Consider the following 20,855-nt stretch of genomic DNA (forward strand, 5'->3'; position numbering starts at 1 on the left):
CTCTGGTCATAACAGGAGAGAAGGGCAGTGCCATGGTAGCATAGATCAACTGTCCTGCTCTTTGGTATCAAAGACATCCAAAACAACAACTTTGGTGTTGTTTCCACGGTTAGGACCAGGTCCTTTCATTTAAAGTAGTCTTCATAATAACAGTACATACTATATCTATATAGACCTAAATACATAACTAGAGCTGTACCGAAAATCTGCTTTATCTGTTTTAGGGTAAAATGAAAAGTAAACGTATTTTTACTTGGCATATTGATTGATGTGAATAAGTAATAGCCAGGTTAATCTGTAGTGGAACAAGACAATGCATTATTTCAGACAGGGGAGTGTCTGTTCCTTGTGACATAAAAAGCAGACATCAGTAGCAGAGTGTTGGTGCCAAGCATAATTATTTATTACATATTCAGTCTCTATCCATCATTGTATTGCCATGCACCCCGTCCAGACCCAATGTTAGCCGTCATATCTCCTTACGTTTATTGCCGCGTCCCACCTTCCCGAGAAATATGATCGACGTTTCTACAGAAGACCGAGGTAGGATTTACTTCTTTTCTTCTTCTCCAATCGTGGTTTAGGGGGCGGAGGCTTTTATTCCATACTCTGGTTATGTGTCACATAAGCGAAACAGTAACAGTTTACAGTTGGTGTTACTTTCAACATCTAACCCTCCGAGAGAGTGACTACATTTTTCGTCCATCAAGCTTTCAAGGAAATTGGGAATTGCATATTACAGGCTTTGCGCACGTCACTTTTGACACGACACGAACCTTTAAGTTGAATCTGCTTTTTTCTACAGTAGGCTAGCTGTGCAGGAGTGGTCAGAGCCAAAACCAGCTATTCAGATCGGATTTCACCCAAACCAGCTGGGAGAGAGAGCATTTGTCATTTTTGATTCCCTCCCCGATCCAAGAAAGCTTAGTCTACCAGGGAGAGAGAAAAGAGAGAGAGCGGGTGAGAAAGGAGGAGAGACGGGGGGGTTCCAAAGGAATTTCCAAGGATATTTATTCTGTTGCCGTAAGAAAAGTGTTGGTCAGTTGGGGGCGAGGCAGAGACCGCGGTCAAGGATGGACGAGCAGCCTCGGTTGATGCACTCCCACGGCGTAGGCATGGCCGGACACCCCGGCATGGCACAGCATATGCAGGATGGCACGGGAGGGACGGACGGAGATGGAAGAAAGCAGGACATTGGAGACATATTACAGCAAATAATGACCATCACAGACCAAAGCCTGGACGAAGCGCAGGCCAGGTACGGTGGCATAGGAAATTACAATATGTTCAAAGCGTTATCAAAATAACATATTCATGAATGAAGAAATAACTACTGTGCTGTACATTGTAACAATATGATGTGCGTTCATTTCAGTGGGCTATCCAACGAAACAATTAACGCCCACCCCAACGCAACAACTACTCGTAGAGGATAAAGTGCGTGACGTTAAAACTCCCTTCAGCCTAACAGTTTTTATCTTGTGAAAGTGAACTTTTATATTAACAGTGTTATCAAACATGTTTTAATGTTTAAACGTGAATGACACTATTAAGCTACTGCAACTATAGCTATTCTGAACTGTGGAGCGGGTTGCATCCACTTCTCAATTTCCAAATCGCCTTATCTTGTTACAAACGAGATTACGCAGTAATTCCTCGCCGTAATACATGTTGCGGATGCATTGCTTTTCGATACTTTGTTTCTTTTTAGCCAATGGCAATAAGGATTATCAAAGCACCAGTGCTGTGCGTCGAAATTGAGCCAATGACATCTATTCACATGCTCCTGTGCAATAATAGATTACATAGGATAGACTGTTTCCTATTCATTACGAACATCCCACTGTGTTTTGAAATTGGAATGACCCTTTCATGTTAATACATCATAGTTCATTAGGGATCAAGTGTAGTGGCACGACAAGGGTTCCAGATGTGGTTTGATGAGACAGAAGTCTTTTCTCCATTGAAGAATAACACTATGCTATACAATAGGTGTTTAGATTAGATCACTTTGATTGAAGGGTTGGTTGGTTAAGTGTGTCAAATCTGAACAAATATACAATATCAATACACATTGCAAAGATGAGCGTTATTCTTCCTCGTCAAATTGACAGTGATCAAACCAGTCTGCTCATTTTAGATATGATACAAGCACAAGCAGAACACTTCACCACTAACTATGACCATCTCCTGGTCTTATTGAATATGGTTTAAAGTTGTGTGTTTTCTCTTTTTATAGGAAACATGCCCTGAATTGTCACAGGATGAAACCGGCTCTCTTCAACATCTTGTGCGATATAAAAGAGAAAACAGGTAAAGGTGAAAATCTACCACATTAAAACAATGACGTGCATCAGCATTTTTATGAAGCAATTATGGCCTGGACAACTTGTGGCCTACACTATTTATAACACCATCGTTTGAATATGAGAAATGTTGATATCATATTTCTCTACATATGTTGTTCAGGTGATCACCCCATAGTCTAACAAAATGGTTCTACAATACAACATGATGCTTTGTGGCATCCTACTGTATCTACTATTATCTTTGCATTGTCACTTTACAAATGACCTCAACTAACCTGTACCCCTGCACATTGACTCGGTACCTGTACCCTCTGTATATAGCCTCATTATTGTTATGTCAATTTCTTGTGTTACTTTGAGTTGATTAGATTTTTTAAAACTTTAGATTATTTTAGTAAATATTTTATTAACTCTACTTCTGGATCTGCATTGTTGGTTAAGGGCCTGTAAGTAAGCAGTTCACGGTAAGGTCGACACCTGTTGTATTCGGCGCATGTGGAAAATAACATTTGATTTGATTTACATTTATTCCCTCAAAACCAAACATCCTTATGTGTGTCAGTCGGTATTTGAATTTGTATTTAATATGGTGAGCCATAGCAGCCACAAACAATCAGAACAGACAGTAGAGAGGACAGGACTTTACCGTGGGACCACGTTGTTGTCATTGAGCCATTTATTAGGGCTCTACTTTATTCAATCAGTTCTGCATCATCATGTTTTTCCTTGCCAAGTGTTTGTTTGTGATGAGCTTTTAGTGTTTCTACATGCTGATGCTGGCCAGAGGGACTCTCTCTGTTTGGGTTTGAAGCGAGGGTCAAAGTCATGTCGAGGAATTTGGGAAATATAGGCACTTAACACAAGATTAAAAGAAAGATGCTCTTGTCTCTGTTTATGAAAGAAAGCATGTGAATATGCCTGGAAGAGCAGTTCTAACCTACTAAATATGTCTCTTTAGAAAATGGAAATCAAACTGCAATCTCTAATACATCCCTCCGAAGGCATATATCTCTGAACATGCCTTTTAACGGGATCCTCTTTTGAAATTATTAGAGGATGTTATCAATTTATAGTGAGAAGTGTTACCAGCTACTATTATGACGGTCTATAACCAGCCAGAGAAATCCGAAAACAAATGGAAGATCAATAAAATCAGTCCGTTGTATCGTCTTCCTAATTTGCTCTAAAGGCTAATTTACAGACATTTCATTACTATGAGTCAGACTCTGGCGCAGGGCTTAAAACAGACGAGTTATTAACAGAAGACACTGTGTGATTTTCATTTTAGAAAAAAAGGGAGAGAAGAAATGAAGTCCATTCTGAGAAGTAGCCAGTGAGGTTGGCCCCCTGCCCACGGCCCCCTTACTTCTCAGGAGAATGCTTAGAGCAGGGAGAGAATTATGCCTGGCTCTTTTTAAACTGCCTGGCGTCGCTCTGGGTTCAACCAGAGTTCGTTTCCAAAATGAAGAAGAACAAAGTGACTTGGCCTTTTTCCCCCTCCTCCCCCTCCCCTGCTTCTCATCTCTTCCCACTGTTCCTGGCAACCAGGAACCTGGGGGCTTCTGACTAAAGCAACTCTCTTGGCCTGCTGACTCTCTACGTCTTAATTTAGAGGGAAAAAATGGTGTTGAAGGTTTCAACGTAGATAACCGTAGATTGTTTTGTTTGTTTTCTACTCCCTTTTCTACTATCTTGAGTGAATTTAGTTTGGCTAATGTTTTGGTCTCTGTCGAGCGTTTAGCATCCTTTGACAGGGTTTCAGTTGGTCGGTCGGAATTCAATGTACTTGGGCCCTCAGGATATAAGCACCATGGGGGAATCCCTTTTGAAGAGTTTACCCCCCCCCCCCCCCCCCCCTCTTTCTGTTTTGGTGATACTCGAGTGCTGCATGCCTCGTGTTGCTGGCGAGAGTCATACTAAGTTAGTTCTCTGATTTCTCTCGTTGTTACATTTGATCTGGATGATGCTTCTCTCAATGAATGAAGATGTGCTATCAGCATGTGGCTAAAGTATTTTAGTGCAAAAACAGAACGCTTTGTTATTTGGATGAATTTGATCCAAATAGAAAAAAAGTTATTAGACCACTTGGTATCACACTATTCCTTCTGTATCCTTTCACACGTGTGTCTAGTTTCTGTTCATCTTGCGGGCGTAGATAGTTTCCCCCTGTGCAGACCGAAGCCCAGAAATCCACTGCAGCGACAGTAGAAAATGACTCAAACCTTCACCATGACATTTACAGCCAAATGTGCTGAGCGCAGTGTGCAAAAAGAACAGCCCGTAATTTGTCAGGTCCTTTTTATATTATTTTATAAAGAGTCAGCTTCTCCTCAGTTTTACATTGTTGCAGCCAGAGTCTCTGGAGGATTGGGAGGAGAGACTATTAAATCAGCAGGCTTATGCGACTGTTGTGTCCCCTTCCGTGAAAGCACTAAGAGGATATTATAGATTTGCCCCTGTAGGTTGGATGTGATGCTGTAGGTTGGCTTTCCTTCTGTAGATCGGATTTAGCATTTAAAGAAAACATTTTTAATTCAATTGTTTTAAGTATCATCATCTGGATATAATGCAACATGCAACAATTGCAAAGATTTGACTGACTTATAGTTCATATAAAGAAATCAGTCAATTGAAATAAATAAATGAGGCCCTAATCTATGGATTTCACATGACTGGGAATACAGATATGCATCTGTTGGTCGCAGATACCATTAAAAAAGTAGGGGCATTGATCAGAAAACCAGTCGTCAGCATCTGGTGTGACCACTATTTGCCTCATGCAAAGTGACACATCTCCTTCGCATAGAGTTGATCAGGCTGTTGATTGTGGATGGTGGAATGTTGCCCCACTCCTCTTCAATGGCTGTGCGAAGTTTCTGAATATTGGCGGGAACTGGAACAGATTATGTAGATTATGTCTGCCCATACCATAACCTCACCGCCACCATGAAGGCACTCTGTTCACAACGATGACATCAGCAAACCACTCGCCCACACGACGCCATACACGCTGTCTGCCATCTGCCCGGTACAGTTGAAACCGGGATTCATCCGTGAAGACCACACTTCTCCAGTGTGCCAGTGGCCATCGAAGGTAAACATTTGCCCACTGAAGTTGGTTACGACGCCTCACTGCAGTCAGGTCAAGACGCTAGTGAGGACAACGAGCATGCAGATGAGCTTCCCTGAGACAGTTTCTGACAGTTTGTGGAATTATTATTTTAGTGTGCAAACTCACAGTTTCATCATCTGTCATGGTCTCAGATGATCCCGCAGGTGAAGAAGCCGGATGTGGAGGTCCTGGGCTGGCGTGGTTACACGTGGTCTGCGGTTGTGAGGCCGGTTGGACGTACTGCCAAATTCTCTAAAACAAAGTTGAAGGTGGCTTATGGTAGATAAATTAACATGAAATTCTCTGGCAACAGCTCTGGTGGACATTCCTGCAATCAGCATGCCAATTGCACGCTCCCTCACTTGAGACATCTGTGGCATTGGGTTGTGTGAAAAAACCACACATTTTAGAGTGCCGTTTTTATTGTCCCCGGCACAAGGTGCACCTGTGTAATGATCATGCTGTTTAATCAGCTTCTGGATATGGCACTCCTGTCAGGTGGATGGATTATCTTGGTAAAGGAGAAATGCTCAATAACAGGGATGTAAACACATTTGTGCACAACGCTTGAGAGAAATAAGCTTTTTGTGTGTATGGAACATTTCTGGGATCTTTTATTTCAGCTCATGAAACATGGGACCAACAATTTACATGTTGCGTTTATATTTCTGTTCAGTGTATGTGTGTCTATGTATGCATGGCGTGTTCCCTGGTTGCTTCTCTCCTTGGTGTGGCATGTAAGTGGTGGGCGCGTGTTGACAGCAGCGATATGGCCTTCCTTTGGAAAGCAGCTGACAACTGAGGCAGGACTGCAATTCCAATAGCAGGCAGAGCAGGCCTTAACTCCTGACCCTGCTCCCCGACCCCCCACGCCCAGCCCACGCCCATAGATTTGTGCTCCCCATAGATCTGTGCTGCGGTCAGCCAGGTGTCATGGCAGAAGATATTTAGCCAGCTTTAACAAGCATAGGGCTGCTCATCAGCTGTGAAATTTACAGGTGGATTGTGTTACTGTTTTCAGCTATTTCAGGAAAGCGTGTCTTTATTTGTAAAATTCCTGAAAGTGCTTAGCATTGTGTTTTTATTTGCCATGTGTGTATGTATGTGTGTGTGTGTTACCTGTACTTGTGACATAGGGAAGAGTGTGAGTGTCTGTGGAACCATTGCGGATAGTAGTGCTGGCACGTACAGGTTGACCAAGTAAGAGAAGCCAGACACTAAGACTATGTTTCTGGGTGTCAGGTTACAGGCCAGAACTCTCTCTCTCTTGTCTCTCTCTCTCTCTCTCTCTCTCTCTCTCTCTCTCTCTTTTTACCAGGCCAATGTGTGTCGACAGCCACACATTACTCCCAGACTCTGGTCAAATGAATATCTCCTGCATGTTAAATATGATCCCACTTTGAGTTGTCAGAGCTAAAGACCTGGCGAACTCAGTGACCCTCAGTGACCCTCAGTGACCCATGCCATCAAGCTACTAGTTTTCACATTACTGGATAATATGATTGCTGTGCTTTCGATGTTGAGCATATTGCAGCACTGTAAATTGTACCTGTGATTGAAGTTGAAGTCTGGGTTGGTTCTTATATACTTAAACACATCTGGAGAACACTGGTATCCTTTCATTAGACTAGGGCAAACCTGCACATATTTTCTTTGACCAAATTTGCTTTGATGGCTATGTATTTACTAGCTAATGATTTTGTGGTGGACTTGCAGTAAATTTAGTGATACTAGAACGTCATATAACTATTCGGTTGGTTCCATAGCCCAGTAAGCTACTGTAGTAAATGCATCAGCTACATCAGTATTGTGGATTATGGTCTGCTTGGTTTAGCCACGGAGAGTCTGGACTGGACACTGGCGTTGTGTTGTTGTAGCTGCAGTTTTTCAGTATTTAATTGACATGGCAGTCCATGATGAGTTCAGAGGTCAGTGTTCCCTCTCTTTGTTACTCTCCACTCATCTCCGCTGACAGATGGAGGCATTAGTCTGTGATGTGCCGCGGTCTGTCCTGAAACTAATGGCTATGTCCTTGGTTTCCCCACCGTGTTAGCGGGCAGACAGTATATCTGGCCTGCCCTGTTGGAAGTGCAGAAGCAGCATTTTATCCAATCCAGGGTTTTAGTTTCAACAAAAATAAGAGTGAACACAGCTCTCTCTGTTCTCTCATAAATGGTACCCAAAAATCTTTCAAAGTTTTTCCAAAAACGTACGTAGTTTCTACATTGATTAGCCTAGTAGTTTGAACAAACCTCTCAACGCTCTCCCTAGCAAATGTAAATATAGGATAATGAACAAGAGTGGATTTATTTTGTATTTTCAGGAAATATCTGTTGTACAGAAATAGACTAGATGCCTTTACCGGTGGGAAAACTAATGCTTTGTCTTTCCCTTCTGGGATGCTGAAGAAGATTCTCTTCCTATCTACGGTGTAGGACTTTGACAGAGCTAACAGACAGACACACTTCAGAATCACTTCAGTTGTTCAGAGCCGGCAAGACATGACCAGTGTTTCTGCTGTTCCCCATTCTACCATCATCTGAACCCACACTTGCAATTAGAACAGCTTATAAATTATGCAAATGGTGAGTGTGGTAATTGAGATATGTTAATCATGTTTTAATAGGCTAATTACACCCTGTATATCTGAGGTGGGAGCTGGTAATTTGCTATGATAACAGGTCTGGCGATTGGAATGGTCATATGGGGTGGCAGGTAGCCTTGTGGTTAGAGCTTTGGACTAGTAACTGAAAGGTTGCAAGATTGAATCCCTGAGCTGACAAGGTCTTTCTGCCCCTGAACAAGGCATTTAACCCACTGTTCCTGGGCCATCATTGAAAATAACAATTTGTTCTTAACTGACTCGCCTAGTTAAATAAAGGTAAAACAAAAATAAGGTAAAATAATAATAAGTTGGAATAGTGTGTGTGTGTGTGTGAGGGGGGGGGTACACTGTTCCTCTGGGTGATAAACAAATTGTTATATTAATACAAATCATTTCCCTTTGGGTGGAATGATGTTCAGTATCGATTCCTCAGGTGAATGTGTCATTTCTTTGGAGTGTGTATAAATACCTAGATATTAGGAGTATTTCATAAAGCTAAAGGGGAAGTTGTTCCCATTGATTTTTGCCACTTGAAATAGCCCATCATCCCTGTATCTACATGTAGCCTACTGTTCAGTTTGTGCTCAACCAAACATTTTCCTCTTGTGTTCTCCCCAACATGTTATACGCCCTACCACTCTATGGGAAGAGGTAGGATAAAGAGAGAGAGAGAGAGAGATATTTCATTGTACAGTACTTATTCAACAATCATATGAATGTATTGTATTTCTATTTACAGTCTGTTTACTGCACTCCTCTCAATTTGGTCATCTGATACAGCAGTATCGCATCAGCCATTCTGCAAACGCGGCTTTTATAAAAGGCTTTGTTCTTACTTGTCTGACAGATATCATATTCAGATCCATTACGGTAAGAATGTCTTCCCACTTATCTGACACTAAATTGCTTTAGAGAGGAAATTTGCTTCACAGCGCAGTGGAGTTTTTAGTTTTATCTGATGTTTGTCTCTAATGCAGTTTTCAATCCTAGAAAACAACAACAATAACAAATGAATCACAGTGGAGAGTCTCCTCGACTATTGTTCTTCTTTGGGAGCAATTTGAAGTGGTTTTCTTACATGGTTTTCAAATGTTCATTCATGCAGTCTGAAATTCCATCTGCTTTATTTCTGTCTAAAAAGGTGGTCAAATCACCCTCAGTTACTGCAGTACTGTGTAGTTCACATGTGGAATTGAAATGTGTGAAATTGAAATTTCTCAAAGTTTGTACTGACAGATATTGAATATCGATATAGAATATGCATAAAATGCATCCCCCAATTACAACGTCTGACTAATGTCTCAGTACATGTTTAGATGTTAAATACCTTCAAACACCAGGTTAGGCATACCTAACTTCAAAATAGGCAATGGTATCATCACTCTCATTAGTCAATGATAATTCTTCACCTTTTACCAGTGAAATGACCAAACTGCATCTGCATGTCAATCATTTGATCTCAATCAGTTTAATGGGAATGTGCATTTAGATGTTCTTTAGTTACTGTTTCATGAGTAAATTAGAGCTTATGGTGTTAACAAACTATATAGCCTTCCTGTATTTTGTTTAAATCAAAGCCCATAGTGTGCGCGTGCTGTTGAGTTTTGGCCCCAAGAAATGAGGTGGTGTTTGTGGTGTAACAGTAACGTTATACTATCATTGTGATCTTCCAAGACATTGATTCAGCTTTGATCTAACTTTACTAAATGAGCACCAGTGTGAGAAGTTGCGCTCCGGTGTGCTCCGGTGTGCTCCGGCAGCACTCTCTTGATGTAGAAACGAGAGACGACGTGTGTTTGTTTTATTGAAATCTCTGAATATTTGGCCAAGGAAACATTTCCGGTTGGTCTCAGGGAATTTAAAACAGTTAGGTTTGGAATTTTTTAAGACTGGATTGAGTGAAGTATAAGCAAATATGTTGAATGAGCAAGTAAGAGCTTCACAAGTTTGATGAAATTACCTGATATCTTTCAGTCTAATAAGGCTATTTACGTACTGTTATAGATCTTCATCAGAAGCACTCTGTTTGGAAGTAATTAAGTGGTTAGGATGCCTAACTGTCCTCTCCAAGTTTAGGTGGAATATTGTCCAAAAGGATTTGAGAAAAATGATTGGTTCACGATAGGCCTATCACATTTGCCTATGTCTCATCTTGCACTGCACAGGATATCAGATCTCAACAATGATTGGAGAAGTGTTTAATATCACCAGTGGGCTTAGCTACCTCATCCTTATGATATACAGTGCCAGTCAAAAGTTTGGACACACCTACTCATTCAAGAGTTTTTCTTTCTTTTTACTATTTTCTACATTGTAGAATAACAGTGAAGACATCAAAACTATGAAATAACACATATGGAATCATGTAGTAACCAAAAACAAATCAAACAAAATATATTTTATATTTGAGATTCTTCAAAGTTGCCACCCTCTCTCAACCAGCTTCACCTGAAATGCTTTTCCAACAATCTTGAAGGAGTTCCCACATATGTTGAGCAACTCATCCCAAACCATCTCAATTGGGTTGAGGTCAGGTAATTGTGGAGGCCAGGTCATCCTCAGCACTCTGTCATTCTCCTTCTTGGTCAAATAGCCCTTACATGGCCTGGAGGTGTGTTGGGTCACTGTCCTGTTGAAAAACTGGACAATGACACTAAGCACAAACCAAATGGGATGGTGTATCGCTGCAGAATGCTATGGTAGCCATGCTGGTTAAGTGTGCCTTGAATTCTAAATAAATCACAGACACCATCACCAGCAAAGCACCATCACACCTCCTCCATGCGTCACGGTGGGAACCACACATGCGGAGATCATCCGTTCACCTTCTCTGCGTCTCACAAAGACACAGGGGTTGGAACCAAAAATCTCAAATTTGGACTCATCAAACCAAAGGATAACATTTCCACCAGTCTAATGTCAATTGCTTGTGTTTCTTGGCCCAAGCAAGTCTCTTCTTATTATTGGTGTCCTTTAGTAGTGGTTTCTTTGCAGCAATTTGACCACGAAGGCCTGATTCACGCAATCTCCTCTGAACAGTTGAGATGTGTCTGTTACTTGAACTCTATGAAGCATTTATTTGGGCTGCAATTTCTGAGGCTGGTAACTCTAATGAATGTATCCTCTGCAGCAGAGGTAACTCTGGGTCTTCCTTTCCTGTGATGGTCCTCATGAGAGCCAGTTTCATCATGGCGCTTGATGGTTTTTGCGACCGCGCTTGAAGAAATGTCTTGAATTTTTCCACATTGAATGACCTTCATGTCTTCATAGACTGTCATTTCTCTTTGCTTATTTGAGCTGTTCTTGCCATAATATGGATTTGGTCTTTTACCAAATAGGGCTATCTTCTATATACCACCTCTAACTTGTCACAACACAACTGATTGTCTCAAACGCATTAAGAAGGAAAGAAATTCCACAAATTAACTTTTAACAAGGCACACCTGTTAATTGAAATGCATTCCAGGTGACTACCTCATGAAGCTGGTTGAGAGAATGCCAAGAGTGTGCAAAGCTGTCATCAAGGCAAACAGTGGCTAATTTGAAGAATCTCAAATATAAAATATATTTTAATTTGTTTAACACTTTTTTGGTTACTACATGATTCCATATGTGTTATTTCATAGTTTAGATGTTTTCACTATTATTCTACAATGTAGAAAATAGTGAAAATAAAGAAAAACCATTGAATGAGTAGGTGTGTTCAAACTTTTGACTGGTACTGTACATACTTTCAAGTGCAATGTGACTGCAAGAGACAGGTTGGAATGTCTGTCTGAAATATGGGACAAATCAACCTTTTTTTCTAAATTGGTGGTGTTTGAATTTGTTGATAAAATGCGGGAAACGATTGTTTGGTTGCGGGAAGCGGGACATAGGGTCACATGTGGTCACCTTATGTCCTACGTGCATGCCACTACATAGTAACACTTGTCAATTCTTTAGAATGAGGGTTCCTTATTCACAGCTGTCGCTTGTTAGGATTTATTTCTCTAGTTTGTAGGCTACTATGTAGTAATGTGGGCTGCTGTACCGCAATGTATTTCAACCTTATCCAATCAGATTTATTTTTAAATATCTTGGTTGATTTTCATATAAACACCCCGTTTATTTATATTGTTTAATTTGAGTGTCTGGGATCATGTCTCTTGCGCCCTCTGCTCACATTTGACTAGTGCAGTGTTTGGCAGCATGGTGGTGTATAAAGGAACCGCCATGGCTGCGGTGAAGAGTCAAACATGAAATGGTGAGAGGCCCTTCCCTGCCCGACTTCGTAAAAATGACACAAATTAATACACTCTACTTAAACCAGAACAAGAGTAATGGTTGCCTTTCGCTGCGGCTTAGGAGCACTGTCAGTCGCTGCTCACTGCCCAGACGGAATCAACACCAATCAATGTTGCTGCTCCCTCCTCGCCTCTGCTCTCACTGGTTAGGATGGTAATAGGACTGCTGTAAAGGCACACACACATGCATACACATACACACACATAATGTATTCCTTCACACTCACACATGGACGTGGAAGTGTAAAATCAATGTCTGTGTGTGTTTGTGTGTGTTTGTGTGTGTGTGTCTGCGTATCTATGATATTTTATTTACACAAAAAAAAAATATATATATATATACTTTTTTTCGCACTGTAATGCAGTGTTTGCCACCAAAGAAAGCTACTCAGTGTATTTCTATATTATTTACATGGTGGCATGCTTAATCAGGTGCTACATAGTCAGATGGGGAAGCGCTGGGCCCGATGCTTCAGCAGTGATTGGATGTTTCAATTACTGATATTAATGCCTTGGTGTAGTGACTCATGCAGTGCAGATAGCACCATTCATTTCCATCAGGACAGGGGGGTTAGATGGGTGTGGAAATGTCTCCCTCATCGCAGAGTAGTTTCCCATTTAAATGCCGGGAGGTGCTGACACAGACACACACGTGCCTTGCGCACACATGTACATGCACACACACACAGACAGACACGCATACACACACATACACACACACTCCCTCTCTCACTCTTTCACACACACACATGTTCAGGTGGATTGAGAATGGAGGAGAGGTTGCCGTGGGTAACGCATAACGACGAGGTACTCTCTCGCTCTCTCTGTTAGCTATTCTAATTTATGTTAATAAACCTTGCCGTTGCCGTGAGAGACAAAGGGGCCACAGATGAGTCTCTGTCAGCCTCCCACCTTCAGCAGGAGGAAAGGACCAGACAAATAACAATGCAGAGAGAGAGCGAGAGAGAGAGAGAGAGAGAGAGAGAGAGAGAGAGCGAGAGAGAGAGAGAGAGAGAGAAATTTAGCATCCATCCTGAGTCGTTTGGGGTCTGCAGAATGAAACCGCTTCACATCCACAATCCCCAGTGTGCATGTTTGTGTGAGTCTCTGTACTCCGTCTATGTGTTTGTGTCGCTGGGGAATTGAAATGTGGTTTTGGATCACTTCCCGAGGTGGACATTAGTGACATCCCAGGTAGTGTTTAGCACAGCGGGGTGAGAGCAACAGTTTTAACACAGGTCAGCACTTGGCTTGGCTGCTTGGCAACAGATCACAGGAAAGGTCATGTCTGGGAGCCAGATAGTAGGGGTCCTCTGAAGTCCCTTTAAAACACCCAGGGAGAGTTCTTCAAGGAGGGGTGGAAACCCAATAACTTGGACTTAAAAAGTGTCCTGTGACGTAGACTTGGTAGTAAGAACACAAAATACTGTTGTTTCAGATGGTGAATCAGGAGGACCAATGCTATTTGGTGTAGTTTAATTGTGTTGTACCGATTTTCACAGTTCTATTGTGAGAAGGATGTGAATGTATAATCTGAAATGGTTTGGCTATTTGTGGTGTGTGTATGATATGTCCAAACCAATATCTGTTGACCATGATGACAACCTTTAGGATGGAACTAAATCTCATGCTACAGATTAAATACACTTTGCATCATGCAGCTTATTCTCACTATGTCGTACTGCATATATCCCAAAGATGTTAAGCTGTTGGTTCCCCCCACCCCTCCCTGCTGTCTGCCAGCTTGCCTTTGGCAGTGTTAGTTCTGGACAGTTAACTCCCACTGATATGATGTTAATTGCTGTCATTTTCCTTTTTAGCTTGAGCATAATCAGAAAATTATAGACTTCTCTAACATGTATTATTAGACCACATCCCCATCACATGGACACCTTACCCTTGGAGCACGGAGTTGGGAAAGGCACAGGTGGCAGGTTTATGTGAGTGTGTGTGTTTGTGTGTCTGTCAGTGTGTGTGTCGCACTATTTGAGGAGGGGGCGAGATGCATTGCATAACGACTTCCCCTCGGAAAAATGGAAAGTGAGTCGAGAGGCATGTGTTGTGAATTTAACGACACTTCACGTGAGTATGTCTCCATCAAGTGTAAAGCTGACATTTGCAGACCCTGTTTCCCTATCTGACTATCTCTATACGTTTTGACATATGATTGATCATCAGATGTTGTTCTTCATTAGGTGTCATTTCTCCTTCATTCTCTTCCTCTCTCGTCATCACTGCTATGCTCCATGGTAAACATGGCTGTTTTACGACACAGGGGCGTAAATAGATATTGTGGTGATATTGAGGGCTGGCTAACTACGGCACTCACACCACCGAGGCTAGGGCGTACTTTTTGAATGAACTTAAATGTATTTAAACCATATTAAAGTGTATACCGTCTATTAAAACAAATTGGATTTGAATGTGTAGCCAAAACTCATCAAAATAAAATTGGGATGTGCAAATGTAGCCATAGCCTACACACGTTTTATTATTATTATTATTATTATAAAAAATGTGTTATATACAATACATACCCACAAGTACAGTTGTCCTGTTGCAGTACATTATAATACATTTTCCAGACCTTTTTCCTCTCAAATGTCAACACTAATATCCAAAGTTATTTTGGCCAATATTGTGTCACTGTTGATCTGAGGAGCATTTAACTCTTCTATTGTGACCTTTGATCTTTGATCTCCTTTTGCCCTCTTTACAGCCTCTACTAGCCTGCTCGTTTTATAGGAGATGGCCTTCGACAACATGTTTAGCAGTCTCCTTCCACGAATACATAAAATCCTATTATGTCCCCATTACTTCCCTTTATAGTGTCCCTCCTCTCCTTCCTCCTCTCTCTTCACCGATACTATGAAGACAATTCGTAAAATACATTTCAAAATTTGCCTTGAGTCTACAGGTATGTGATGCCGCGGTTAGACACGCTTCCAAATCAACCACAAAACCGGGAATCCAAAGCTCCGATAGTATAAAAACAAACAGAAATGTATTTGCCAGACTAAGGCTACACCTTTCCAATTTAAAGCCTAATTTCTTATGCTATATTCCATCCATGAATAAAGCAAAAGCGATCAGATTTAAATAGAACACATCAAGGAAAAGTAGCAGCTTTCTTAAGATCAGATTTAAACAGAACACATCAGGGTATAGTAGCAGCTTTCTTTAGATCAGATTTAAATAGAACACATCAGGGAAAAGTAGCAGCTTTCTTTAGATCAGATTTAAACAGGACACATCAGGGTATAGTAGCAGCTTTCTTTAGATCAGATTTAAACAGAACACATCAGGGTGTATGAGCAGTTTTCTTTAAATCAGATTTAAACAGAACACATCAGGGTATAGTAGCAGCTTTCTTTAGTTCATGGAGTAGCAGTCAAAAAAATACCTCCATACCTCAGGCCTAGCTGAGCCATAATGCCACACCACTAAATACTGTAGCTATAAGGAAGGTGTAGGGGGTGCATACTGGCGGCAGAGAAGTCAGGCGCAGGAGAGCAAAAACTGATTTACAACGGCACAGTTTAATAAACAAAACCACTGTAAACAGAACACTAACTCAATGAGTAAAACAAAACCCGTTACACACCAGCATAACGTGCACAAGCACTACAATAAACAATTCCGGACAAGGACATGGGGGGGGGAAAGAGGGTTAAATACACAACATGTAATGATGGAATTGAAACCAGGTGTGTGGGAAGACAAGACAAGACAAAACAAATGAAAGGTGGATCGGCGATGGCTGACGTCGACCGCCGAATGCCGCCCGAACAAGGAGAGGGACCGACTTTGGCGGAAGTCGTGACAGTACACCCCCCCCCCCCCCTTTACGCGCGGCCCTAGCAGCGCACCGACACCGGCCTCTGGGACGACCCGGAGTGCGAGGCGCAGGGCGATCCGGACGAAGATGGTGGAACTCCTGCAGCTTACTCCTCCTCGACCGGCACCTAGCACCTTTCCTCCGGACCGTACCCCTCCCACTCCACGAGATACTGAAGCGAATGGAGTACGCCGGGGCCCCCTTGATGTCCAGAGGGGGCGGAGGAACCTCCTGCATCTCAGACTCCTGGAGTGGACCAGCCACCACCGGCCTGAAGAAAGACACATGGAAAGAGGGATTAATACGGTAATCTGAGGGAAGTTGTAACCTATAACAAACCTCGTTCACTCTCCTCAGGACTTTAAATGGCCTCACAAACTGCGGACCCAGCTTCCGACAGGGCAGGCGGAGGGGAAGGTTTCGGGTCAAGAGCCAGACCCGGTCCACCGTGGCCTCACTGCGGTGACGATCTGCGTTCTCTTTTTGGCGCAGCACGGCCCACTGAAGGTGAACACGGGCAGCTTCCCATGTCTCCTCCGCGTGCCTGAACCAGTCATCCACCGCAGGAGCCTCGGTCTGACTCTGATGCCAAGGCGCCAGAACCGGCTGGTACCCCAGTACACACTGGAAGGGAGAGAAGTTAGTGGATGAGTGGCAACGCGAGTTCTATGCCATCTCGGGCCAGGAAACGCCGCCCACTCCCCCAGCCAGTCCTGGCAATATGACCACAGAAACCTGCCCACATCCTGGTTTACTCTCTCCACCTGCCCACTACTCTCGGGGTGAAACCCTGAAGTAAGGCTGATCGAGACCCCCAGACATTCCATGAACGCCTTCCAGACCCTAGACGTGAACTGGGGACCTCGATCAGACATTATATCCTCAGGCACCCCATAGTGCCAGAATACGTGCGTAAACAAGGCCTCCGCAGTCTGTTGGGCCGTAGGGAGACTGCGCAGAGGGAGGAGACGACAGGATCGCGGTGTCCACAACGACCAGGATCGCGGTGTTACCCTGTGAGGGGGGAAGATCGGTAAGAAAATCCACCGACAGGTGCGACCAAGGCCGTTGTGGAACGGGTAAGGGGTGTAGCTTCCCTCTTGGCAGGTGCATAGGAGCCTTATACTGGGCGCACACTGAGCAGGAGGAAACATAAACCCTCACGTCCTTAGCCAAGGTAGGCCACCAGTACCTCCCGCTCAAACAGCGCACTGTCTGACCGATCCCAGGATGACCAGAGGAGGGTGACGTGTGGGCCCAATAGATCAACAGGTCACGAACAGCAGACAGAATGTACAGATGCCCAGCGGGACACTGGACGGGAGCGGCTCCGCACGTAACGCCTGCTCAATGTCCGTGTCCAGCTCCCACACTACCGGCGCCACCAGGCAGGAGACGAGGAGTATGGAAGTGGGATCCATGGACCTTTCCTCTGTGTCATACAGCCGGGACAGTGCGTCTGCCTTCACGTTCTGGGAGCCTGGTCTATTGGAAAGGGTTGACAAAAAACTGGTGAAAAACATGGCCCACCTTGCCTGGCAAGGGTTCAGTCTCCTCGCTGCCCGGATGTACTCCAGATTGCGGTGGTCAGTCCAGATGAGAAAATGGTGTTTCTTCCCCCTCAAGCCAATGTCTCCACGCCTTCAAGGCCTTGACGACAGCCAACAGCTCCCATCCCCCACGTCATAGTTTCGCTCTGTCGGCTGAGTTTCTTCGAGAAGAAGGCACAGGGGCGGAGCTTTGGTGGAGTACACGAGCGCTGAGAGAGCACAGCTCCTATCCCAGCCTCGGACGCGTCCACCTCCACTATGAACGCGAAAGAGGGATCCGGATGGGCCAGCACGGGAGCCGAGGTAAACAGAGCCCTCAGGTGACTAAAAGCCCTGTCCGCCTCAGCTGACCCCTGCAAACGTACCAGGCCCCCCCTTCAGCAATGAGGTAATGGGAGCCGCTACCTGACCAAAACCCCAGATAAACCTCCGGTAGTAGTTGGCAAACTCTAAGAACCGCTGCACCTCCTTTACCGTGGTGGGAGTCGTTCAATTACGCACGGCTGAAATGCGGTCATTCTCCATCTCCACCCCTGAGTTGGAAATGCGATACCCTAGGAAGGAGACGGACTGCTGGAAGAACAGGCATTTCTCAGCCTTGACGTACAGGTCATGCTCCAACAGGCGACCAAGCACCTTGCATACCAAGGACACATGCTCGGCGCGTGTAGCGGAGTATATCAGAATGTCATCAATATACACCACTACACCCTGCCCGTGCAGGTCCCTGAAAATCTTGTCTACAAAGGCTTGGAAGACTGATGGCACATTCATTAACCCGTACAGCATGACGAGGTTCTCAAAGTGCCCTGAGGTGGTACTGAAAGACGTCTTCCACCCGTCTCCCTCCCAGACACGCACCAGGTTGTAAGCGCTCCTGAAATCTAATTTAGTGAAGAAGCGTGCCCTGTGCATTGACTCAATCGCTGTGGCTATGAGTGGTAGCGGGTAACTATACCTCACCGTGATCTGGTTCAGACCCCGATAGTCAATACACTAGCGCAGACCTCCCTCCTTCTTCTTCACAAAAAAGAAACTCGAGGAGGCGGGTGAAGTGGAGGACAGAATGTACCACTGACGCAGGGATTCGAGCACTCCTACGACCACCCCGTGAGAGCCCTCTGTGGCTAAGGAACAGTGGGGTCATGACAAGCTAACCAGGGTAGGCCTAGCACCATGGGAATTGCAGGAGAGTCAATAAGGAAGATACTAATTCTCTCCTTGTGACCCCCCTGCATCACCATGCCCAGAGGAGTGGTGGCCTCCCTAACCAACTCTGACCCTAATGGTCGACTATCTAAGGCGTGAACGGGGATGGGCATAGCCACGGGAACAATGGCGATCCCTAAACTATGGGCGAGCGATCTATCTATAAAATTCCCAGCCGCGCCTGAATCGACGAGCGCCTTATGCTGGGAATGCGGGGAAAACTCAGGAGAAGTGACATACACAAACATTTGTGCAACAGAGGGCTCTGGGTGAGAATGGTGCCGGCTCACCTGGGGTGACGCATGAGCGCCCTGCCTGCTGCCTCGATACCCAGAGGAACCAACCCGGCACCGACCGGCAATGTGACCTCTGCGGCCACAGATAGTGCACGAGTTGGAACCCCCTCCGGTCTCCCTGCACACCGCCCCTCCCAGCTCTATGGGTATCGGAGAGAGGGTGCGGGGGGATGGAACCAACAGACCCCGATCTGAACGTCCGCGGGTAGCCAGCAGTTTATCCAGCCGGATGGACAGGTCCACCAGCTGGTCGAACGTGAGGGTGGTGTCTCTGCAGGCCAACTCCCAGTGGACATCCTCGCGCAGACTGCAGCGATAATGGTCGATCAGGGCCCTGCGTTCCATCCCACGCCGGCAGCCAGGGTCCGAAACCCCAGGGCGAACTCCTGGGCGCTCCTCGTCCCCTGCCTCAGATGGAAGAGGTGCTCACGTTCGACCAGTTTGAGGAGTTCACCCGCTCCTTCCGGGCAGTCTTCAACTACCCGCCCGAGGGTATAGTGGCGGGTGAACTCCTCAAACTAGTCCAACGCCGCATCTCCCTCTCTCCGAAGGAGCCAGGTGGACGGTTGCCAGGTATAAGTCCAGCTGCAACAGGAACCCCCGGCAGTTCGCAGCCGTCACATTGTATTTCTGGGGAAGGGAAAGACGAATCCCACTGGGACCAGGAGAAAGAGGGGCGCGTAGTGGAGACCCCAGTTGTGCTGGTGGAGGCACTGGGAGAACTCCCTGTCACAACGTGGTCAATGGCGGTGCCAAGATGGTGGAGCATTGCTGCGTGCTCCCGGACGCACTCCTCCACTCCTATACCCGGAGTACCTGCTCCTGCTGACTCCATAAGTTGGGTCCGGAATTCTGTAGGGGGTGCATACTGGAGGCAGAGAAGTCAGGTGTAGGAGAGCAAAAACTGATTGACAACGACGCAGTTTAATAAACAAAACCACCGTAAACAGAACACTAACTCAATGGGTAAAACAAAACCTGTTACACACCACCATAATGTGCACAAGCACTACAATAAACAATACCAGACAATGACATGGGAGGAACAGAGGGTTAAATACACAACATGTAATGATGGAATTGAAGCCAGGTGTGTGGGAAGACAAGACAAAACAAATGAAAGGTGGATCGGCGATGGCTAGAAAACCGGTGACGTCGACCGCCGAACGCCGCCCGAACAAGGAGAGTCGTGACAGAAGGTAAACAGAAGGGAAAAAGGGGTGTGCCCAGGTGAGACTCCATATTTCTTTCAAATAACCATGAAAACCAAAAACATGATTTCATCAACCATACTCCATAATTAATAATGAAATATGTATATTTATATTCAATAAGTCAATATTTAATTATTATAATTAGGCAAAACATAAACATTTATTATAAGACTAAAAGTAAGAGAATTTGGCTCCAGCAGATACGATCATATTGATAGATTGATATTGGGAGAGCCTATGCGTTGTAAAGGATGGGGGGTTAAGAGCTCTGTGGATAGTTTAACCTTGATAAAACAGTTGTTTCAGGGAGCCTGATTTTCGCCCATCCGTCTTCATCCGACAAGGCCCTGCTGAAGTATGCTAATGAAGCCAGCGGAGGGGAGCACCGTGTGCGGTTAAATGGGGCGTTGCGAATGTGCGGTGTACCGCGCCGCTA

At 44.5% G+C, this 20,855-nt stretch overlaps 1 protein-coding gene across 2 annotated transcripts in view; it reads left to right on the forward strand.

Moving 5' to 3' along the window:
• The first annotated feature begins 579 nt into the window (after positions 1–579).
• Positions 580–20,855, forward strand: part of LOC115114485 (pre-B-cell leukemia transcription factor 1-like) — a 66,514-nt gene continuing 46,238 nt past the window's right edge. Inside the window, exons 1-2 of one of the 2 annotated variants that reach the window (XM_029642749.2) lie at positions 580–1,258; positions 2,240–2,313. In XM_029642749.2, the coding sequence (XP_029498609.1) occupies positions 1,074–1,258; positions 2,240–2,313 (259 nt within the window). In that variant the 5' untranslated portion in view covers positions 580–1,073. The remainder of the gene's footprint in view (positions 1,259–2,239; positions 2,314–20,855) is intronic. The other variant, XM_029642750.2, reaches the window with a different exon arrangement.

This window comes from Oncorhynchus nerka, linkage group LG9b (assembly GCF_034236695.1).
Source record: "Oncorhynchus nerka isolate Pitt River linkage group LG9b, Oner_Uvic_2.0, whole genome shotgun sequence".
NCBI classification, from domain to species: Eukaryota; Metazoa; Chordata; class Actinopteri; order Salmoniformes; family Salmonidae; genus Oncorhynchus; species Oncorhynchus nerka.